The 23,526-nt window shown below is 44.6% G+C and overlaps 1 protein-coding gene across 1 annotated transcript in view; it reads right to left on the bottom strand.

Annotated features, from left to right (window-relative positions):
* Positions 1 to 5,645: 5,645 nt before the first annotated feature.
* Positions 5,646 to 23,526, bottom strand: part of LOC137426365 (leukocyte cell-derived chemotaxin 1-like) — a 29,823-nt gene continuing 11,942 nt past the window's right edge. The window contains exons 7-8 of the mRNA XM_078770924.1: positions 11,612 to 11,794; positions 5,646 to 6,419 (exon numbers count right to left, since the gene is read on the bottom strand). Coding sequence (XP_078627050.1) covers positions 6,192 to 6,419; positions 11,612 to 11,794 — 411 coding nt within the window. The 3' untranslated portion in view covers positions 5,646 to 6,191. The remainder of the gene's footprint in view (positions 6,420 to 11,611; positions 11,795 to 23,526) is intronic.

Raw genomic sequence — 23,526 nt, 5'->3', positions numbered from 1 at the left:
CATCTATTGCCATGGATTTGCCATGTCATTTATTCCATGCCATGGATTGCCCAGGATTTGACCATTGAATCTTGGGTCATGTTGAGGGCTTGCCTTTTGAGGTGAATTCTATAATCTGCATTATTAAATCGGTAAATTTGAAGACGGAGGGGTGCTAAGATGTGAATATCAGGTCAGGTATGGGACCGCATCCACTTTCTGACGGTACTCCAGGGGCCTCTGGCTGGTCAGCCCCTAGGCTGATGCCTGGTCCATCCCTATCTCCTTGAGATGTCGATCAACCTGCTGCAATCACGAGGCATGCGGTCGGCCCGTTGGCCTCCACTCACGAGGCTCCCTTGCTGAGAGTATCTGGTGAGCTGCATCAGCATCCGGAAAACAAGCCACATGCCCATACAGCCGCAGCTGATGCTCACGGACTATACAGGAAACAAATCTCATCTGGGTGTCTCTCAGCAACCGCTCGTTGGACACAAAGTCCGACCAGCGATAGCCGTTGGACACAAAGTCGCACATTTTCTTGGGGGTAGGGAAAAAAAAACTTTCCACCTGGTCTAGTCGCCCCAGTGGGTGTTTGGATATGGACACCTAGCAGGGCTAAAACAAGACCTGTCAAAGGGCGGAGGATTAACGGCCATCCATATCCGGTGCCCAACTGTGTCTGCGGACGTCCTGCAGGCGGGTAACCTTTTTCTAGGAGGTTGGGAGCAGGATTTGCACTCTGGCCACCATAAAAACATGTCATTCAGCAACACGCACAAAGAACACAACTTTTAAAAAAACCCACGCTGTGGGTGTTTTTCACAGGGCAGCTCACCTGATGATGGGATTGGGACAAAGCCTTCTGGACCTCCATTCCTTGATAATTAATAGGAGTAAAAGCACGGGGTAACTTTCCTGGGTTGGGTTGTGCAGGTATGTGTCGGGGCGGTGCTGAGGCGTCGTCCACCAGACGATGGTCTCCTTGGGTTAACACGAGGTATGTTTTGACATCTAGACTTGCTAAACATATACAACCAGAAAATCACAATACAGAAGCACATTTAATCAAAATAATCCGTCCACAACTTTTTGAGATATCCTGCTATATGTCAGTTTTGGCCCTATCTCCCAATAATGAAGAATCACTAAAAATTCTACGAGCTGGATCCGGATCTTCACCAAAATTGAACTGATTCTTCCTTGTCACACATACAACCTGTCCACCAAGTTTCGTCCAAATCCGTCCATAACATTTTGAGATATCCTGCTATGTATCGTTTTTGGCCCAATCACTCGATGGTGAAGAATCACTTTAAAATTAAATAATTCTCATATCCGAATCCATATTCAGATCTTCACCAAAATTGAATCAATTATTCCTTGTCACACACACTCAACCCACCCACTAAGTTTCGTCCAAATCCGTCCATAACATTTTGAGATATCCTGCTATGTATCGTTTTTGGCCCGATCACTCAATGTTGAAGAATCACTTTAAAATTAAATAATTCTCATATCCGAATCCATATTCAGATCTTCACCAAAATTGAATCAATTATTCCTTGTCACACACACTCAACCCACCCACTAAGTTTCGTCCAAATCAGTCCATAACATTTTGAGATATCCTGCTATGTATCGTTTTTGGCCCCATCTCCCAATGGTGAATAATCATTTTAAAGAATTGTAGTAGCCGGATCCGGATCTTCAGCAAAATCTAATCATTGCGTCATTGTCACATACACAACATCTCTGCCAAATTTTGTTCGAATCCGTCCACAACTTTTTGAGATATCTTCACAACAAAACAGACGGACAGGGGTCAAAACATAACCTCCATCCACCTTTGGTAGAACACGATAACCCCACGCAGTTACTTAATTCTCAGTTAAATTTTAATAAAAGTGATTTTAACAATATTGTTTAAAAATCTGAAAGTTTATTGCGATTGAAATAGTCCAGAAGCAGACCTGAACAGCACACTGACACACCACCTTTATTTAAATGTGAGTACTGCAAAACTGGAGGTTCAGGGACGTATTCAAAGCCAAAGTATGGTAAAAGGTCAACATAGGCGAAAGGTCAACAACTTCGGTGCAATTTCTAAAATCCTCAATTTTCATTCGATTGACTTGAAATTTGAAGAGGATTTGCATATGATCTCACTGAATTCAACCACTAATTGTTTTGAGGTAAAAAGTTGTGGAGGAGTTAGAACAAAACTAGGTGAATTTGAGTTGGTTCGGTGACGAGAACTAGCTGATTCGATTTTGGTTCAGATCCAGACTATCGGTGGAACACAAAACGTAAACTGTTCAGCCTGGTGGAGGTATGCACTCTTCCGCGTGCTATTCTACTTTGTTCTGTTTTTCCAATTGTCGCTCTGAGTAATTTTTCATTCATATGTTTGTATGTCCATCCCCTTCAGGTCTCTATTTGAAATGGATTTTCCAAAACTTAACCACCTGGTAGAGGTAGACACACTCTAGAACCATGGTATTTTTGAGGTCAAAAGTTCAATGCTCACATAAATCGTCGATTTTATTCTGAATGATGTGATCCACCTAGTTGGGACCAAAAATATTGGCACCCTGGCACTTTTTTCAACTAACTCAATTTTCTCTGAAAATAAATTGAAATTGTCGAAAGTATTTGGTCTCCACAATTCTTTATTTCACTGTTAATATTAAAGAACCTTTGTTTTTTATTCAGAACTTAATATATATTTTTTAATCAGAATATAAAAATAAATGGCATCAACAAAATGATTGACACCCTAGGGCCTAGACTTAATATTTGGTAGCACGGCCTTTGGACAAAATAACTGCAGTCAAGCGTTTCCTATAGCCATGAATGAGCTTCCGACACCTCTCTACTGGAAGTTTGTCCCACTCTTCTTGTGCAAACTGCTCCAGTTCTCCTAGATTTGAAGGGTACCTTCTCCCAACTGCTGTTTTCAGATCTCCCCACAGGTGTTTAATGGGATTTAGATCTGGACTCATTGCTGGCCACTTCAGCACAGTCCAGCGTTTTCTCTTGAACCATTCCTGAGTGCTTTTTGAAGTGTGTTTGGTGTCATTGTCCTGCTGCAAGACCCATGACCTTCGACGGAGACCCGTCTTTCTGTCACTGGGTTGAACATTGCGCTCCAAAATGCCTTGGTAATCTCCTGATTTCATGATGCCATGCACACATTCAAGGCACCCAGTGCCAGAGGTAGCACAGCAACCCCAAAACATCTCTGATCCTCCTCCATGTTTGACGGTAGGGAAGGTGTTCTTTTCTTTGAAGGCTTCATTTTGTTTTCTGTAAACATAGAGATGAGGTGTTTTACCAAAAGCTCTAATTTGGTCTCATCTGTGCACAGGACATTTTCCCAGAAGGATTTTGACTTGTTCAGGTGTGTTTTGGAAAACTCCAGTCGAGCTTTATTAGCAGTGGGGGTCTCCTACCATAGAATCCACTTTCATCGAGTTGGTGACGGATGGTGTGAGTTGAAACTGTCGTGCCTTGTGTCTGAAGGTCAGCTTGAATCTGTTTGGCAGTTGATCAAGGTGCTTTCTCCATCATTCAAACAATCCTTCATTGCAATCTTTGATCAAATATTATCTTGCTACCACGTCTTGGGAGGTTGGCTACAGTGCCATGGGCCTTAAACTTCATGATAACATTGCGTACGGTGGACACAAGAACATCAAGGTCTCTGGAGATGGACTTGTAGCCTTGAGATTGTCCATGCTTGGCTACAATCTTGTGTCTGACCTCCTCAGACAATTCTCTGGTTTTCTTTCTTTTCTCCATGCTGATTGCGGTACACACAGGAACACAAAACAGCAGAATGACTCCTTTTCTCTATTCAAAGTGGTGAGAGTGATTTTTATATTGCAGGCACCTGCAACTCACCACAGGTGAGTTCAATTCCAAAGTAAAGGAGAATCACCTGCTTGACATTAATTATTTCTAACAACTTCTAAAAGGTGCCAATAATATTGTACATGCTACTTTAGGATTTCTGTGTGGAGTAAGCTAAGATTTCGTAATTATTTCAGCTTTTTTTTTGTTTTGTTGTACTCCAAACCAAAGAAATATATCTGTAGATACCAAAATATATTTTTATTTTAACAATTTTCTGGAAGAAATGGTGCATTATTTGGATGGATGGTGAAGCCTCAAGATAAAGTCTCGGTCGACCCACATGAGTATGTCTATTAATTACATATGTTTGAATGTGAGTTGGACTGCATGTCTTCTAAATTACATGTTAATGGACCACGGTGACTACATATATTAATTACGGACTATTGGAATGTACCTTTCAGAACTGTAGTACTCCCATTGGACACTAACTACTATTGGAACATACCCTTTTAGACCCATTTAAGGTATTTGGACCACTTGAACCCAGTAGATCCTTAACAACCTAATTGCTATTGAGCCTATTTAGAACCAAATTACTTATGCAAAATACCCTTTTCACCTTTAGACCCCTTTATAGCATTTAACCCCTATAAACCCTTTGGGCCAATAAAACCTTTTTGACCTTTACCTCCTTTACACCACTTATCCCGATGCACTTGTTGGACCCCATTTGACCAAAACCACACAAAAATGTGAATAGAGTCTTCTTGCAATATACAAACTCTCCCTTTTCAGCAAGTAATGCAAAAACAACGCACCCAGAGGGTGGGTACTCTGCTTGGTTGAACAGAATTACCCTGCGCTCCAAAGCGAAAAGCAGGGTTAGGCATCTGGTTGCATACGTGTGGCGTCTGCCTTTTTAAAATTCATTTTTTCGGCAACCATTGGTCTGATTGACACAATTTTACCAGAGGAGCACCTCCTCTATCATTTTTACCCTGCGCTCACGAAGCGAAAAGCGTGGTAAAGCATTCAGCTGCATACGTGCCACGTCTATTTTGAAAATTCATTTTCTCGGCATCCGTTGGTCCGATAGACATGAAATTTTCACCATAGGAACGACTCCTGTAGAATATTTTAATGATTATTATGACGTCATAGGTCACGTGGAACAGGCGTAATGTTGGAAAAACTTTGCACCTCTATATCTCTGAAACCACTACATGGAAAAAATTGAGATCTGGCTGATTGTCAACTACTCCCCATGGGAATAAGATATGTTAATAATGATGTCATCGGTGCCTTCGTTATGACGTCATAATTCGACAAATACAACACATCCATCCGATCATTGCATTTTTTTCAGCAACTGTTGGTCTGATGGACGTGAGATTTTCACCATAGGAGCACCTTCTCCTTTAGAATATTTTAATGATAATCATGACGTCATAGGTCATGTTGTACAGGCACCATCTTGGAAAAACCGAAAAATGTTACACCTCTATCTCCAAAAAAGCTGCATGGAAAAAATTGAAACATGGCTCATTGTAAAGAACTCCATATGGGGAAAAGGCGTTAACGATGACGTCATTGGTGCCATAATTATGACGTCATAATTCGACAGGGACAACGCTTAGTCTGATCACTTTGAAATGTATTGAACGTGATCTATGCAACAATTATATTAGAGAATATAAATTTATGATGTCATCGCTCTCGTAGTCTGGCAGCCATATTGGATAATAAAAAAAAAAGTTCAAAACCAGAAGAGTTGGCTCGCAACAAGTTTTCAAAATTGCCAAATTGCTGTTTCCTTGTAAACTATTCTTTATTTCCATTTCACAATATTTGTTGTATTTTCTGTTCATTTGTTTTGTGTCCAGTACTTATACAGCGAGCACAATCACGAAAGTGTGTTTATTCATGAGGCTAAAAAACACATTCTTTTGAGAACTGCATACTCATATATGACGTCCAGAAGTTATATTACTACATCCTTTTTATTCATTGTTCTACATACTTTGGAATTATCCAGAAAAATGTTTCTTTGGTAAGGAATTTTTCAAATTGAAGTTTAGCAATAATTGGGGCATATGGTGTAAATACGTAAACAGGAGAAATGAAGGCAAAGTGAAACTAAAAGACACATAAGGAATATATAAGTAGGCATCAAACAAACTTGCAAAATACAGTTTTGGTTGATAAAATAGGTGTGGAAGCGCAATGAGCAGGGCTCATTGAAAACTGATACAACAAAAGGTTAATTGCTCGGGCAGATTAACTAGGGCAGTTATGCATTTTGACAACCAAGTGAGGCAGATTAATCTGTGAATGATGGTATGGGCCACCCCTCAGACCACCCCAAGCACTCGAGCTGCCCACCATGAGCAGGGCATGATGATGTTGCAATGCTTGCGGCAGCCACGATAATTGTAGGGCCAAGGCCAGTAACCACGCAGCGGTTCACAGACACGGTGGCAGTGGCGGTAACCACGACGGCATGCAATGCAACAGAACCCCTTGTGATCCAACATAGGGTCAAAGGTCATACCTCGATCCTGCTCACCCAATTCGGCCCTCTGCTTGGGGAAAAAGTGGAAACAAGAAAGACATTAAATCAAGTTAAAACAAATAGTTGAACGTGACATTTAACCCCAAAACCCTCCCTAAAGAAAAATGGGTCCCAAATTTCCATCCTTTTGTGAAACTTAACATTTTGGTGTGACGAATGTTTCCACAACTTTTAAAAATAAAAGTGTTAAAATTATACATAAAGATTAGTTCGTTTGATAAGATCGATTTCCTTGTGTGACAATTTGCCTTGAGTTATCCACATCAATCAATCAATGGAACATACCATACTCTTAACAGCATCGGGGCTGCCAAAGTTTAAATAAATATATATGTAGGTAGTGTAAATAGTAAAGTGTATATGTATAAATAATTCAAAATTGAGTGTTGGTCGTGGAGATGGTTAAGTGTACACAAATAAATAAATAATTCAATATGAAATGTAGGTGAAATGGTAAAAGGTTTATAAATAAATGATTGAAGGTAGTATGTTGGTGGTGGTGATAGTGAAGTGTAGGCAAATAAATAATTCAAGGTGGTATGTCAGAAGAAGGTGTTAAAATGAAATTTAAACAAATATGTAATTCATAAATGCTTTGTACGTTGAGGTAATATGTTGAAAATTTCAGCATTCTTGAGTTTTATTAAGAAAACCCTCGAGTTCACGTTGGTGTCTGTCCGTCCATCCGTCTGTCAGTCCATCTGCCCAAAATGTGTTGGCGCTCATATCTCAAGGGATATACATTGAAACGAGCTGAAACTTGTAATATACATCGGCCAATACGTCTAACCAATGGCTTTCAAAACAAGTTCCACCGAAGTGCTATAATATTAAATATATCTACATTGTTGGGGAAAATGCCAGGGGCATAGAAAAGGCCCCTTTATATGGTATGTGCCATGCGGCAAACTATAGAAAAGAAGGGACATTACATGGCTTCTGGAAAATGCCTGACGATAGAAAATAAGGGACGTTCAAAATAACTTGTGTGCATGCTGGACTACCCTCATGTTCTTAGGAGGAACCAAGTAATGTTCTAGTATAGTTCATATAAAGGGGCGCCCTACATATATCGGCTAAAACCCATCAGTACATAAAGTCAGTACATCAGCACGTAAAGCTGTATGAATCAAATTGGTGCCCCTTGAATCAAAGCTTGAATCTTGGAATTGAATCAAAGCTGAATGCAAGTTGGAGGATAAGGAGCTTGTGATTTTTTTTTGACCAGTTTGTGATTTGTTTTTTCCCCAAGGTTTGAAGAGAGGAAAGAGGCTGCAGCCTGCCTGTCTGAAGCATGAGGGATGTCACAACACAGGGTGGAGTCATCAGAAAATAGATGCAGATAATTTTTTAGAGAGTCAGAGAGATCACTTATGAAGATCAGGAATAGAACTTGTCCCAAAACACTGCCTTGGGTACTCCAGCCTTGACAGGGAGAGGAGATGAAAGGATTGCGTTGAGGGCCACACGCTGGCTACGATAGTCGAGGAAGTCAGTAAGCCATTTGTGGAGTTGGCCTTGGATACCGAGGAAGTCAGTAAGCCATTTGTGGAGTTGGCCTTGGATACCATAGGTACAGAATTTGGAGAGTATGGCGGGATGTTAGACCATATAAAAAGCTCGAGATACAGTCGTGGCCAAAAATATTGGCAGCCTTGCACTTTTTCAAATAATGCAACATTTCTTCCAGAAAATTGTTGAAATTTAAAAAATATTTTGGTGTCCACATACGTATTTCTTTGGTTTACAGTGGAACAAAACCAAAAAAAGCTGAAAAAATTACTAAATCTTAGCTAATTCCACACAGAAATCCTAAAATGGCCCAGACAATGTTATTGGCACCTTTTAGGAGTTTTTTTTTTTTTTTTTTTTTTTTTGGATACAACATCGAGGCTCGTGAAGGAGCGAACATTTATCACACAGAAAGACAAACCGACAAACCGACACATAACCGACAAACCGACACATAAAACAAAAAGCATCGGGAGCGGTAGACAAGATGGGGAGAGAGGGGGAAGGACACAAACACAACATTTGAGAGCAGGAACCGAGAGACATGGAGACATCGAGAGAACTGTGGGAGGGAGAGGGCTTTGGGGGGGAGGCATGCGAAAGGGGGTGGGAGAGGCATAAAACATATGGACACTGCCAGGACTACCAGGAAAGAAGTTGGAATTACAAACAAGGTGGATCTGGGGTGAATTAGTGGGGGTAGAAAAGATCAAGGTTTTGGATGGGGGAAGATAAGAGATGGTGGTGAACAGCTGTTTTAAAGACCTGGAGGGAGGAGTGGGATTGAAGGGAGTGTGGGAGTTTGTTCCAGAGGCGGGAGAAAAGAGGAATGAAGGAGTGAAGGTGAGCAGAGAGCCGAGATTTTGGCAGTTTAACCATCAGAGGCTTGCTGGCAGATCTTGTGCGACCTGTAGGAATATTTGGGGGACAGAGCACAGAGAGAGCTGGGGGAGCAAGGCCGGAGAGGAGTCGGTAGAAGACAGAAAGACCACCTACCTGCCTGCGGTGAGTGAGTTAAAGGCCCTCAGAGATAGCTTCATCGCGGGAGATTCCAATGATTCTGAAAGCTTTGGTTTCAACAGCGTGAAGCCGAGCTAGGTGTGAGGCAGGAGCACCAGCCCATAGGGGAGAACAGTATTCCATTGAGCTGCGGATGAAAGCCTTGTATGTGGTGAGGAGCTCAGGTGTGCCTAGGAAGGACTTCGCACGACGGAGGATGCCCAGTCGGTGACTGGCTTTGCAGGCCAGCTTGGAAATGTGGTTTTCCCAAGAAAGATCATGGCAGATAGTGAGACTCAAAGGTCCTTCAGGTCGCACACCTGAAGAAATAATTTCATGAGTTGGTAGAAATAATTAGATTTCAAGCAGGTGATTCTCCTTTACCTTGGAATTGAACTCACCTGTGGTTAATTGCAGGTGCCTTCATTATAAAAATCACTCATTCAACCAGTTTGAATAGAGAAAAGGAGTCATTCTGCTGTTTTGCAGAAAACAAAGAAAACCAGAGAATTGTGGAGGAGGTCAGACACGAGATTGTAGCTAACCATGGACAATCTCAAGGCTACAAGTCCATCTCCAGAGATCTTGATGTTTCTGTGTCCACCGTACACAATGTTATCAGGAAGTTTAAGGCTCATGGAACTGTAGCCAACCACCCTGGACATGGCCACAAGAGAAAACTTGATCGAAGATTGCAGCGAAGGATTGTTCAAATGGTGGAGAAAGCACCTCGATCAACTGCCAAACAGATTCAAGCTGACCTTCAGAGACAAGGAAGACACTTTCAACTTGCACCATCCGTCGCCAACTCAATGAAAGGGGGTTCTATGGTAGGAGACCCAGGAGGACCCCACTGCTGAGAGAGAGACATAAGAAAGCCTGACTGGAGTTTTCCAAAACACACATGAACAAGCCAAAATCCTTCTGGGAGAATGCCCTGTGGACAGATGAGACCAAATTAGAGCTTTTTGGTAAAGCACATCATCTCTATGTTTACAGAAAACAAAATGAAGCCTTCAAAGAAATGAACACCTTCTCTACATTGAAACATGGCAGAGGTTCAGTGATGTTTTGGGATTGCTGTGCTGCCTCTGGCACTGGGTGCCTTGAATGTGTGCATGGCATCATGAAATCAGGAGATTACCATGGCATTTTGGAGCGCAATGTTCAACCCAGTGTCAGAAAGGTGGGTCTCCGTCGAAGGTCACGGGTCTTGCAGCAGGACAATGACCCCAAAGACACTTCATAAAGCAGCCAGGAATGGTTCAAGACAAAATGCTGGACTGTTGTGAAGTGGCCAGCAATGATTCCAGATCTAAATCCCATTGAACACCTGTGGGGAGATCTGAAAACAGCAGTTTGGAGAAGACATCCTTCAATCTGGGAGAACTGGAGCAGTTTGCACAAGAAGAGTGGGACAAACTGTCAGTGGGGAGGTGTAGGAAGCTCATTCATGGTTATAGGAAGCGCCTGACTGCAGTTATTTTGTCCAAAGGCCGTGCTACCAAATATGAAGTCTGGGAGGGCAATAATTTCGTTTTTTATATTTATTTTTATTTTCTGATTTCAAAAGGATATATTCAGTTCTGAATCAAATACAGAGGTTCTGTTATATTTACAGTGAAATAATGAATTGTGGAGACCAAATACTTTTGTCAATTTAAACTTATTTTTAGAGAAAATTGTGAGTTATTTGAAAAAAGTGCATTGGTGCCAATATTTTTGGCCACGACTATGTCCAGAGAGACAGCCCTGATCTCATGCCTGACATTGGGGCCTCCCTCCATTATTGGTGAGTATAAGCAGCATGTCAAGTGTATATAGAGAATTGAATAATTCAAAGTTAGTTGTTGCTTACAATCCCGAATGGGTCACCACTCTCGACTGAGGATACTCGACTGAGTGTGCAGATTTTTTTTTGAATTACCCAGGGTGCTGAAAATAGCTCGTCTACTCTTCACGGAGGACACAAGTTTTCTTTTTGCTGATCGTGACACCAAACTTGTCACATGCTTTGGAGAAAGCATCAAAGATTGCCTGTAATCTGATGGCCGAATGGGAGAAAAGGGTGGCATCATCAGCAAATAACATCTCGCGGATGAGGAGTGTTCTTGTCCTCGTACTGACATTCAAGCGAGCAAGTTTGAAAAGATTTTCATCACATCCTGTGCGAATGTAGACACCCTCATTCATTCCACCAACTTCATATCACAACAGAGAAGAAAAAAAAGACTCCTTTTCGTGTTGGTGCCAAGACACGCAACCCTGCTTTACTGAGAATGGTTCAGACTCCTTGCCATCATAGATAGATAACACGTGCCTGCATACCATTGTGAAATGCCTGAATCGGACCAAGCATGGAAGGGGGGGGCAAGCCAAGGCATTCCAGGAATATAAACACATAATTAGTGCAGTGAGGAATTGGTTCGGTTGGAGTTTATTTAACCATAATTTCTGGATAAATCACGCTTTTATTTCCTTTTTTGGGGTGAACTGTTTTATGCATGTGAAGCTGAAATTGTCGTGAATAAAAAGTGTTGTTTAATGCAGACTTTTTCTTGACAGTTTTTGGCTTTACGTTTTCCAGTCAATCAACATTGTTGCCTCTAACAGATATTAAATTAGATGTAAATGACTTTGAATGAGGTTTTGAATAAATGTGATGGAAAAGCAAAAAGAGGAACTTACATGATAAGGATTTTCTGGGTTGTACGAATAATTCCCAACGCTGGAAGTCTGGCGTTCTTCTTTTTCTTCTATCAATTGCTTTTCTTCCTCTTCCCTGTCCCATACTTCTTCTGATTCCTTGCTCTCCTCTTCTGCATCATACACTTCTTCCCAGCCTCCCTCATAATTGTACTCTGTATCTGTCTGGAGGAAGGTGAGTGATAAGGTGACACAGGTGAGCAGATATTTTATTTCCATCTTTTGTGATTTTAGCTACAAAATAATAGCTTAACCATCGAAAAACCAACAGCAGAACCATCAGCCAAAAATTAATCATGAAAATGAATACAAACTGACATTTTGTTGCACAAACTCCTCCATTCTGTTTCAAAGGTGTTTTAATTGATTTGCATACTTTTGCTGTGAAGAAAGTCAAAATACAAGTGTCAAAGAATGCCCTCTAAGGGTTAAAGGTCATTCCTGCTAATATTTACTCCCTCTTTTTTAAGGACTGTGTAATTATATGTCCCCCTGAAGAGCTTTTTGTCATTGTAGCTGGATGTAATGTCATATACAGGTGACATGTCAGGAGGCTTATCTTTGTTGGTTTCACCACTTCTACAGGCAGTCTTCCCTGACGTTTTGTACTACCCAAGTAAACAGCATCGGAGATACCTATTTGCAGTTGTTGCACCGCCCCCCTCCCCCTCCCCGCCCAAAGCAAAAGCGAAGCGACCGACTATCATTAACCAGTATATAAGCCGGAAGGCAACAAAGTCACGAAGTGGATGGAACAGCACGCATTGCCCTGACGAGCCCCAATAAGGGTGAAACTAGTCAGTCACTTCGCTTTTCATCTGCTTGATGACAGCATATGACCTTGACATCTTTGCACTGCCAGAGGCCCTTCTGGGTTTGCAGTCACGACGTCGTTGTGATGGTATCATCATGGTGTTGGTCCAGGTTAGAGAACTTCAATAATCGTATTCTTAAAACTCGCAACTGCTTAAAATAATGGTGATACTTCCTGGTTGTGATTGGTAGGGCGAAAGCCAATGTGTCCATGTGGCAGGTGGCACTTTGGGCTCCAGATACAATCTAGCAACCTCACAAATCACAGTTACAGGTGTATCATTAAACAATATAAAGTGTATATATGTAGACACAAATATAATACAGTTTATAAAGGTCTTTCTAAACACCGACTCACAGACTGATTGATATTAATGTTCGGTACCTTCCGGATGTCGTAGAAAGCTGAAATTTGGCCTGCTGATGGACATCGAAGCCGGTAAACCGGGAAAAATCACAGAACCGTCAGAAAGCATCAGTAAATGAAAATTTACATAAAAACCCATCCGTAAAAAATAACCTCAATCGATATGTAGCATTTTAAAATTGTAATTTCTATAACTGTAAACTGCGAAATAAAAATGACAATATTCACCAAAAAGGGGAAAAAATAAAAAGTGTCCGTAAATGAAACTTCACGTAAAAAAACTGCAAAAGCGTCCGTAAAAAACCCCAAAAGTAAAGCAGTAGATCATTAATGCTTGCATATAATCATAAAGCTTCTATTTATGTACAACAACAACAACAACAGGCATTTTAAGGCCATTTTCCCTGCAAGAGCGGGGGTTAGCCAGTAAGTTAGCGGGGGTTAGCCTTACTTTTTCCACAAGCAAAATTTGCATTTATGTTTATTTAAATTATACAATGGACTACAAAATGTAAATGTTTCATGATATTTGTTATATTATATCACCTTTATCTATCAATATTGTTGAAATGAAGATCAAATAGCTGTATGTTGAAATATGTTGAAAAAGTCAAAACTTCACATGGGGTGTACTTACTTTTTCACGCGACTAAGTATTCATACCCTTTGCTATGACACTTAATTTTAGCTCAGGTGCCTCCCATTTCTCTTGATCATCTTTGAGATGTTTCTACACCTTCATTGGAGTCCACCTGTGGTAAATTCAATTGATTGGACATGATTTGGAAAGGCACACACCTGTCTATATAAGGTCTTACAGCTGGCAATGCATATCAGAACAAAAACCAAGCCATAAGGTCGAAGGAACTGCCTGCAGAGCTCAGAGACAGGATTGTGTCGAGGCACAGATCTGGGGAAGCCTACAAAAATTTATTTTTGCTGCATTGAAGGTTCCCAAGAGCACAGTGGCCTCCATAATTCGTAAATGGAAGAAGTTTGGAACAACCAGGACTCTTCCTAAAGCTGGCTGCCTGGCCAAACTGAGCAATCGGGGGAGAAGGGCCTTGGTAAGAGAGGTGACCAAGAACCCGATGGTCACTCTGGCTGAGCTCCAGAGATCCTGTGTGGAGATGGGAGAAACTTCCAGAAGGACAACCATCACCGCAACACTCCACCGATCTGGGCTTTATGACGGAATGGCCTGACGGAAGCCTCTCCTCAGTGAAAGACACATGAAAGCCCGCTTGGAGTTTGCAAAAAAAAAACCCAAAAGGACTCTCAGACTGTGAGAAACAAGATTCTGTGGGTCCCCACGTATTTGCAGTTGATAAATTGCAACCTACTTCTAGATTCGCGGCCCTGTGTCCCGCGAATTTGTTGTTTTTCGTGGGCGCAAAAATGTTTTTCCCATTAGCCAGGGAGCATGACTAGCTTCTACGTTGTTGGTCCTCCTCTTCGCTTTTTCACAGCTTTTAACAGCCATGGAAAACATTTTTAGCCATGCTAAATGCGAGCTTCGCAGGAGATCCCACCATTCACATAGTAAACATTGCTTCACAGGATATCCCACGATTCACACGGTAAACATTCCTTCGCGGGACATCCCGCTATTCACACTGTGAACAGCTTCGTGGGATATTCCACCAGCTGCCTAAAACATCATCCCCCACGAGTTACTGTACAGAATGAAAACACTGTACTGCATCTATTCGTGTGATTAGCTGTCTACCTTATCCCCACTGGAACAATGCCCTGACATTCGCAGATTTTCATCGACATTTGCGTTCCGATTTTGCCTCGACATCCGCGGATTTTAAAATGCTCAGAACCTAACCCCCTTTTTACATTGAAACAATGGCCCCACATTCGCTGTTCCAACTTTTGCGGCATTTCCCATGAACGGATCCCCTGCAAATGTCATTTGTGGTATTAAATATATTAACAACCAAACTCCACATAATTCAAAACACGTCACCACCACGAAATTCAAAACACCACACCACCACGTAACTCAAAACATCTCACCACCACATAATTTAAAACACCTCATTAACATGAAATTCAAAACACCCCACCACCACGTAACTAAAAACATCTCACCACCACATAATTCAAAACATCTCATCACCACGTAATTTAAAACACCTCATCACCATGAAATTCAAAACACCCCACCACCAGGTAACTAAAAACATCTCACCACCACATAATTCAAAACATCTCATCACCACATAATTTAAAACACTTCATTACCATGAAATTCAAAATACCCCACCACCACATAACTAAAAACATCTCACCACCACATAATTCAAAACATCTCATCACCACGTAATTTAAAACACCTCATCACCATGAAATTCATAACACCCCACCACCACGTAACTAAAAACATCTCACCACCACGTAATTCAAAACATCTCACCACCACGTAATTCAAAACACCTCACCACCACGTGATTCAAATCACCTCACCACCACGTTATTAAAAACACTTCACAACCACGGAAACAAAAGTTTGAGGGAGTAGTTCAGTGACAACACAGACACTGCCCAGCTATGTAGATTGTAGATATATAGATGACTGTACTTGAGTTGCTGTGTTGTCATGGTTTACACGAATTATAATACAATTATTTTGCACAAATGTATTTGTAATATGCGTGATATTACATTTTAAAAACAATTGAAGTTGAAGCTTTAAGTAAAAAAAAAAAAAAAAAATCAAAAAGTTTTTTACATTTTTTTTTTTTCCAAAAAGAATACCCTAAGGACACACGGGAGAGATAGGTGCATACCAGAAGTTTGGTGCGATTTCACAAAAGTTTGAGGGAGTAGTTCAGTGACAAGACAATACAGACACTGCACATATATATATATATGTATATTGCTACGGTTTTGAGATTGGCACATTGAAGTCATTAAAGGTTAAACGGTTGCCCCCCCATAGTTAGTCACACGAGCAACATAGGCCCATTTGTAGTATAGTTATGTCTTAGTATGTGTAAGAATAGGCCATTTCCCCTCTTAGTGCCTGCATTGTGTAAAGACAGAAATAGGCTTTACTTGCCACCGATTTCCCAGCCACCCTAGCCTCGATCCAGTTTGTTAAGCATTGGCTGCCCACTAGTCAAGTAACACGAGGTAGGCCTAAAAAGGGTGGGGCTGGTATTGAGGTCGGGGAGCGGCAGCGGGAGACGGTAAGAGCCACCAGCCAATCAGGGCTCTAGCGGCATGGCGTGACAGGGCGTGGCGAGGCACGTCTGGTGAGTTCGAGAAGGTTCGCGGGGCGGGCCTATATGTCACTGCGCAAAGCCCTTGAACAGGACTTACCAGAAGGACTTGTTGGAAGAGGACTTGACTTGCATCACTAGCGTGGGAGGACTCGCAGAGGAGAGAGAAAGGATAAGGACTCACACGCCAGGACTCACAGAGGAGAGAGATAGAGATAAAAGGACTTGCGGGGGTTTGGTCATTGTGAAAGGGATCGTTGTGAAAGGACTCGCATGCCAGGACTTGCAGAGGAGAGAGAAAGGATTCGGACTCGCAAGATACGTGCGTTTTTTAAGGGCTTGCGCAGAGAGAGGACTCGCAGACGCGGGAGGACTCGCAGAGGAGAGAGAAAGGATAAGGACTCGCACGCCAGGACTCGCAGAGGAGAGAGAGAGATAAAAGGACTTGCGGGGGTTTGCTCGTTGTGAAAGGGCTCGTTGTGAAAGGACTCGCACGCCAGGACTCAGAGGAGAGAGAAAGGATTCGGACTCGCAAGATACACACGTTGTTTAATAAGGGCTTGCACAGAGAGAGAGAGAGGAAGAGGCGTTGAACCGTGCCAAGTACACGGGCGCAGCCAGACGCGCCGGGAACGCGAATAGCACTTTTCACCCACGCTAGTAAGCGTGGCCATAGCCGCAAGTGAATAACCGCCAGCCGCATCAAAGTCCACTCTCTACCAATTCGCCCCGTGATAACTCGCTCCGTCCAGACGACACGCGGAGAGCTCCTGCCTTCACCTACTCCAAAGGACGTGCCGTGGACCGGAGAGAACTGCACGAGAGCCATCCCTGGGCGATCTGGTGAATATCGTCCTGCCATCTGCAAGCCCCGTGTGAGTGTGTGTGTGTGAGACGGGCCCGTGTCCTTGGGATTAAGTATAAGACTGTTTTAAGGATTGCTCTGTGTCTCTGCTCTTGAACCATTGTACATTGTAAATAATAATAATTAAACCTGTTATTCCTTTGCTTCCCAATTCGATAGCCTTTGTGATTTCTCCATTGACGAAGCGTGGTACGAATAAGAACCGCTTGAATCGGGGTCTCGGAAGTGATAACGGCACGGATCGTGTGTATGCAACCGCTCGGCGTATCACCACACGTGGTTCGTGCGGAGCTTATTTCCTCGCTTCCAGGGCAGCGCGAGCGAGTATTTAGGTAATAGCGAATTTGGTCCTAATACCCCATTTCGCGCTGTCCCGAAGGGCTGTCATAGGTCCCGGGTCCCACCAGGCCAGTCAAAGACAAGGGGACTAATCCCCCCTCGGTAAGAGGGGAAGGCCGGCGGCAGATCCGCAACAATATATATATATATATATACACAGACTTGGCATTTAATATGGAATATTTTTTTTGTGGGGGTGAACTTACTTTTCAAGATGACTTAGAACCAAAAGTTCATTGGAATTATGTTGAAATTATTCTAGATTTTGTTAATGTGACCTTTAAAAGAAACAAAAGCCACATTTGACATTTCGAAGCAAATAAATTGATCCTTGAAAGTGATGTAAACTGATATCGAACTCAATTCACGGACAGTACTGTGTTAAACTTCTGTACGTTTTCCAGAAGTATCTCTTTATTTTGCATATTAGCCAAAAAAAATTTCAACAAAAACAAAAGCTAAATTATGACTGGGATTACGGACAGTAAAATTACAGTTCAGTACTTGGTTTAACCCCCACGAGCATTCAGGAGAGCACGTACACGTCGAGGCATGCTGCTCACGAGATTTGCCAAGGTTTGGACAGGAATCGCTTGCCATGCAGTGACAATAGTCTGCTGCAATTCACGCACAGAGGTAGGCTGCTGGTCCAAGTTGTCGATTTGACGCGTTAATTCTGCCCACAAGTTCTCTATCGGATTCATATGCGGGGACATAGCAGGCCACTCCATATGCTTTACACCACGGTCAGCAAGAAAGTGTTGGATCATGCGAGCAGGATGAGGCTGTGCATTGTCATCTTGGAAGACAAAGTTTCCTCGAAAGGCTGCACAAGCAAATGGAAGCAATGTTTCTTCCAGAATGGCCCTGTACTTGAACTGGTTCAGGTTTCCATTCAGAACAACCAGGTCAGTTTTGCCCCCTGCATGAAAAGCAGCCCAAACCGTCACCCCACCACCTCCAGCTTGGACCCTTGGCACTATACAATCTTCGTTGTGGACTTCATGCACTTGTCTGCGCACTCGGACGCAGCCATATTGACGATAGACCAGAAATCTAGACTCGTCACTGAAGGTCACGTGATTCCAGTGTCCTGGCTGCCATTGACGGTGCTCTCTGGCCCACTGCAATCGGCGCTGGCTGTGTTGTCTGGTCAGGCGTGGCTTTCTCAGGGGACGCCTGGCACGATAGCCTGCTTGAACCAGTCGTTGGTTGACGAGCCTTCTGGATACAGGCACATTTGTCAGTTGCTGCCACTCAGCCCTAAGCCGATTAACTGACTTGGTATGGCCATTGCAGACTAACCGGTGCAGCTGGCGATCATCTCTCCTTGTGGTTCTGCGTGGACGTCCTGGCCTCGGTATTGGAGTAGGGACACCCCTCTGAGCATTTCGTTTCAGGATCTTTGACACCTGACCTTGAGTGATGCCATACTGCCGAGCAATAGCACGCTGTTTCATGCCAGAATTTCGTAAAGCCACCACTCCATGACAAACAGCATTGTCAAGTTGACGGACCATCTCCAGAGGAAGCGGAAATAACTTTTGTGTATGTGCAGCAGTTGTTTTCCACTAATACAGAACGCAACAACCCTTACATACCCGATTGTGAAGCCAATCGTCAAATGTACCTGTCCTGACATTTTGTCACGCCACCTGTGATATAATCCTGTTATTGACTTCTTGCTGCGAAAGACAATCAGTGACATGGTTCTTTCAACAAAGACATCACCGAAGGGTAAAATAAACTCACCAGATTGATATACTGAGTTCATAAAGTAAACCCAAGTCAAGAAAAAAAAAATTCCATATTAAATGCCAAGTCTGTATATAACTGTGAGAAATAGTAGAAACTCTACAGTACGAGCAGGGCATCTCATTTGCATTAAATAAATAATTAATCAGGAGATTAAATCAGACGCGGACGTAGCTTCAGGATGGTCGATCTTTAATTCTCGACAAGCTTTCGACCAACAAAGGTCTTCTTTTTCGTCTACAGAAAAAACAGGCATGTATATCAGACAAGTATGTATAGTGACATGTGTGTAAGATGTGTGATATGTGTATAAAATGCATACAAAAGGAATAGCCACGATAAAGCTCACTCACCATCCCCAAGTTCAGCGGAAGTGAAGCGCAGCTTACAGTTATCGTTCATGTTACAGTTGGTGCACGTGCATATACAAATATAGAGATACAATGATATATACATACATAAACACACAAGCATATTGTTGCGGATATGGGATTTGCATCCATCCATATCCGCTTGTAAATATTCCCCTATTTCCTCAATACTTCCCAACTCTCCCCAATCCCCCATTCCCTAGTCCCATTTTCTATAAACAACACTCTGTAGACCCGACCTCCCCCTATTTCCCCCATTAAATGTCGCATCCAGGTCCACCGCATCTCAGGTAGACAACGATAGGACATCTTGCTAGTTATTCTTAGTCTATGTCAGTTAAGGTTTCATTTCCATTAATTCTGACCCTTTGTTGCACCAGAATGTGATTGTATGGCACCGTTAGGAAGTTTAGGACCTCCCAATACCTCCCCGCAGCTCTTCCTCACAGTTCTCTTCAACAACAACAACAACAACAACAACAACGAGCGCAGGGAGTGCGCGTCCTCACTCCGGCTTGGTTGGTAGGAGTGGTGGGAGGGCACCAGGCCTTCCCAACGAGCCGCCATCGGACATGTGCTCGACGGGGTTACCCAACAGGGGCGGAACGTGGCTCCCTGTCGGCTCCTCATCAAGGGCGGAGCCCGGTAACCCCCGCACCCAATGGAAGCGGCGGACCGGCCCCAGTTGGGGCGGAACCAACCAGCCGAGGGCGTGTCACTCCCCGCTGAGCATGCGCAGTGAGAGAGAGGTGACGTCAGATGCGCGCTGAGCTTGGAGCAAGCAAGACCACCTCCGAGCGCTGTGAGACCTCCCTGCATCTTTGAACCGTGCTTTATCCTGTCCCCGAGCCAAGGTGCACCTTGTGCCAGCGACCTACCTGTCCATTCCTGCCATCAATCCCCGTGTGAGTCTACCTTGTCCGTTTGTCCGTGGTCTGTCCGGGATTTGATAAGACTGTATTTAAGTGCCCATCTCTTCTGTGTCTTTACCTCACTCTGCCTTGTAATCTACCCCTTTTCTCCACCACTGTAATTATACCCTCCTCCGGAGGTCTTGAGAACGGTACCCCCCTTGCGTCGTTTCATCTTTCCCAGTCGTCGTGTCCTTTCTATCATTGATTTGGCATAGCGCGATTTGGCCAACGTTTGGGTGAATCGGTTGAGTCGGGAAGAAACGGGGAACAACTGTTCGGCCGCGGTTACCTCCGCTCGGTAAATAACATCCAATCCGCGGACCGTAACAACTGGTGTCAGGGAGTGAGATACGAGGCCCGAACCAAATTTTTAAAACAGCTAGACAAAATTTGGTCGAAATTACAAAGTACCGAAATTGCTTTTGTTTTACAAAAACCCGAATTTTGAAAGTCGCGCTATGGGAGATCAAGACGGCTGGGTTCCAGTAGAGGAGAGTGAGGCAGGGTCGATCCAGGACCAAATTGAGGGACATGAGGAGAGCGAAGCAGTGAGGGCGGCAGGTTCGCAAAATGGCGACACTAGGCATGGGGAAGAGGAGCGCGAACAACAGGTCGGCGCCGCGCAGGGGATTGCGGTAGCTGTACCCGTTCCGCCGATGGACATGCAAGTCCTCATGGCGCAAATAGGGGCCCTGTTGGCCCAGAATAGCGAGAAATTGAGGGAGGACATGGGGTCCAATAGCGAGAAATTGAGGGAGGACATGGGGGCCCAGATCAGAGGGTTAGGGAGTAGAATAGAGGGATTAGGAAACAAATTTGAGGGACTAGACAACAAATTTGAGGGATTAAACAATAGATTAGGGGAAATACAGGAGGGGTTAACGGGGGTAGAAAACAGAATGGCCGCTCAAGAGAATCAAATGCAAGGGATGAAAAAGGGGTTAGAGGGGTTAGAAAACAGTATGGAAGGCAAATTGAGGGACATGAGGGACCAAGCGGAAAGGGAAGTTAAACAAATGGGGCAGCAGATAGAGGGGGTCAGAATGGGGGTAGAAACTAAATTGGATGCTCACAGGGAGGAAATGGAGCAGATGAGGGTGGCATCTGGGCAGGAGATGCAAGTGATGGGAGGGGAGATCAGAAGAGGTGTGAGTGAGGAGGTCGGAGGAGTGCGCGAGGAGGTGAGGCACTGTGAGGAGCGCATGGAGAAGGAGGTGAGAAAAGGGACTGTAAAATTGCAAGGTGGTATAGAGGAGTTGACGCTGGGAGTAGAACAGCTGACAGTGGGACAAAAGGAGTTGGGGGACCAGGTAAAGAAGAACACAGCGGTAATAGAGGGTTTAAAATCGACACAGAAGGAGATGAAAAAGGACGTAGGGGTAATTAAAAAAGAGTGTCAGACGGTACATGAGGACCTGACGAGGAAAATGAACAAGGTGGTAGAGGTGATGGAGGTTAAAGAGCGGGAGGTGCGGGAGCACATAGAAAAAAATAAGGTGGAGTTAGAGGAAGAACTTAAGGGGGCGCACGAGGAGATGAAGGAGGTGAAGCAGAAATTAGAAGAAGTGGAAGAAGGGGTGAGCGAAATTAAGAAGCGACGGAGAGAGGATAAGAAAGAGATAAAAGGGGAAGTAAAAGAATTGGTCCAAAGTCTGTGTTCGGATCGTGATGATGTGCTCATTAACCGGATGAGGGATTCGCAGGTGATGGAGGAGAAGCGAAGAGAAAGAGGACCCGGTGTAAGTGGTGACCAATATGGTCGTGCGTATGATGCGCCAGGTGATTTAATAAACTTGGGGGTCGAGATGGACCCGGATGTTCGTGAGAGGCCAAGAGTGAGGTGTATGGCTGGTCCAGAGTGTATGGAACGAGGGTGCGAGCGAGAGGGTCCGGTGATGGGAGAGGTGTGAGTGAGCAAGGTTGTGGTGGTATGGAATGGGTAGCGGGTTGCGGAAGCGTGACCCATGCATCGACACCAACAGGGGTAGTTTTTAGAGGGACAGGGGAGGCACGGGAGCCCCCTGGGGGTAATGTACTGTGGGAGCCCGGCCGGTTCGGCCCCGCGCTGACCCCGCAAGGGGCGACGCACGGGGTCCGGCAGGCGGGCAACGACTCGCATATGAGGTGGTCCCACAAGGTCCCACTCGCGCCGTATGACGGCAAGAGTGATCTACGAGCGTACCTGGCGCAGTTTGACTGTGTGTGTAAGGGCAACGGTTGGGGTGAGGACGAAGGTGTAGTACACCTGGTGGCCGCGTTGCGCGGCACGGCGGCGGAGGTGCTGACGGCATTACCACCGGGTGCTCTCACCCTGCCAGCCCTCTGCGACGCCCTAATTAATCGATTCGGCATTGAACAGCAGAGCGAGCTTGTTAAAGCTCAGCTCGCGCTGCGAAAACGCAAGCCCCAGGAAGCCATCGGGGAACTTGCCCACGACATTCGCCGCGCGGTGGGGATCGCACATGCTAACATGGCAGCGGATTCCCGGGAAAGCCTGGTGCTGGACCATTTTATCCAGGCCCTCCCGGATATTGAGCTCCGGCAACAGCTCGCCATGTGGCGCCCGCAGACTCTTAGCCAGGCGGCTGACGCTGCAGCCCGTTGGGAAGCAGCGAGGCCCCTGGCCCGGGGGAGCGAGCGTCACGCAGTGGCGGTCCGCCAGGTGGGACCCCCGATGGAGGGAGGACCCCTTAGGGGGCCCGCCCCCGACGTGAGTCCTGACCTGGCGGGCATGGTCCGGAGGCTGGTGGACCAGTGCCTGGCGGGACCTGGACCATGGTAGGCGGCCCCGGAGGTGGCCCGCGGTGGACCACGAGCGGGTAATCCAATTCAGACCTTCAGGGGGGGAAATTTGGAATTCCGGAGACAAGCACCTTATCAGGTGAGGTGCTATACTTGCAACCGTCTGGGTCACCTGGCGCGGCACTGTCGAGCCACGCGCCGGGATGATCCCCGGCGGTTGAGGTCCTTAACTCCGCCCAGGGGGGAGCGGGTTAGCCGACCCCAGACACCCCCCCCCCCCCCCCCGCCAGCCCCCGGGAAACTAGAAGGTTAGTAGGAGACTTAGGAGTAGGAGTAGGTTAGTAGGAGTAGGTTAGTAGGAGAAGATTTAAGTAGGAGACTTGGTACCTGTACCTTGGTACCTGTACCTTGGTACCTGTGGGGACGTAGTAGCTTAGTGTTTGATAATGACGTTGGAGCGCTGAGTGTAAGGGAAGATGGAGGAGCGCGAGTTTTAGA

This window comes from Myxine glutinosa, chromosome 1 (genome assembly GCF_964187855.1).
Source record: "Myxine glutinosa chromosome 1, kmMyxGlut1.1, whole genome shotgun sequence".
Classification (NCBI taxonomy): Eukaryota; Metazoa; Chordata; class Myxini; order Myxiniformes; family Myxinidae; genus Myxine; species Myxine glutinosa.
The sequence above is the reverse complement of the archived record's forward strand: the minus strand, read 5'-3'. Positions and strand labels throughout refer to the sequence as shown.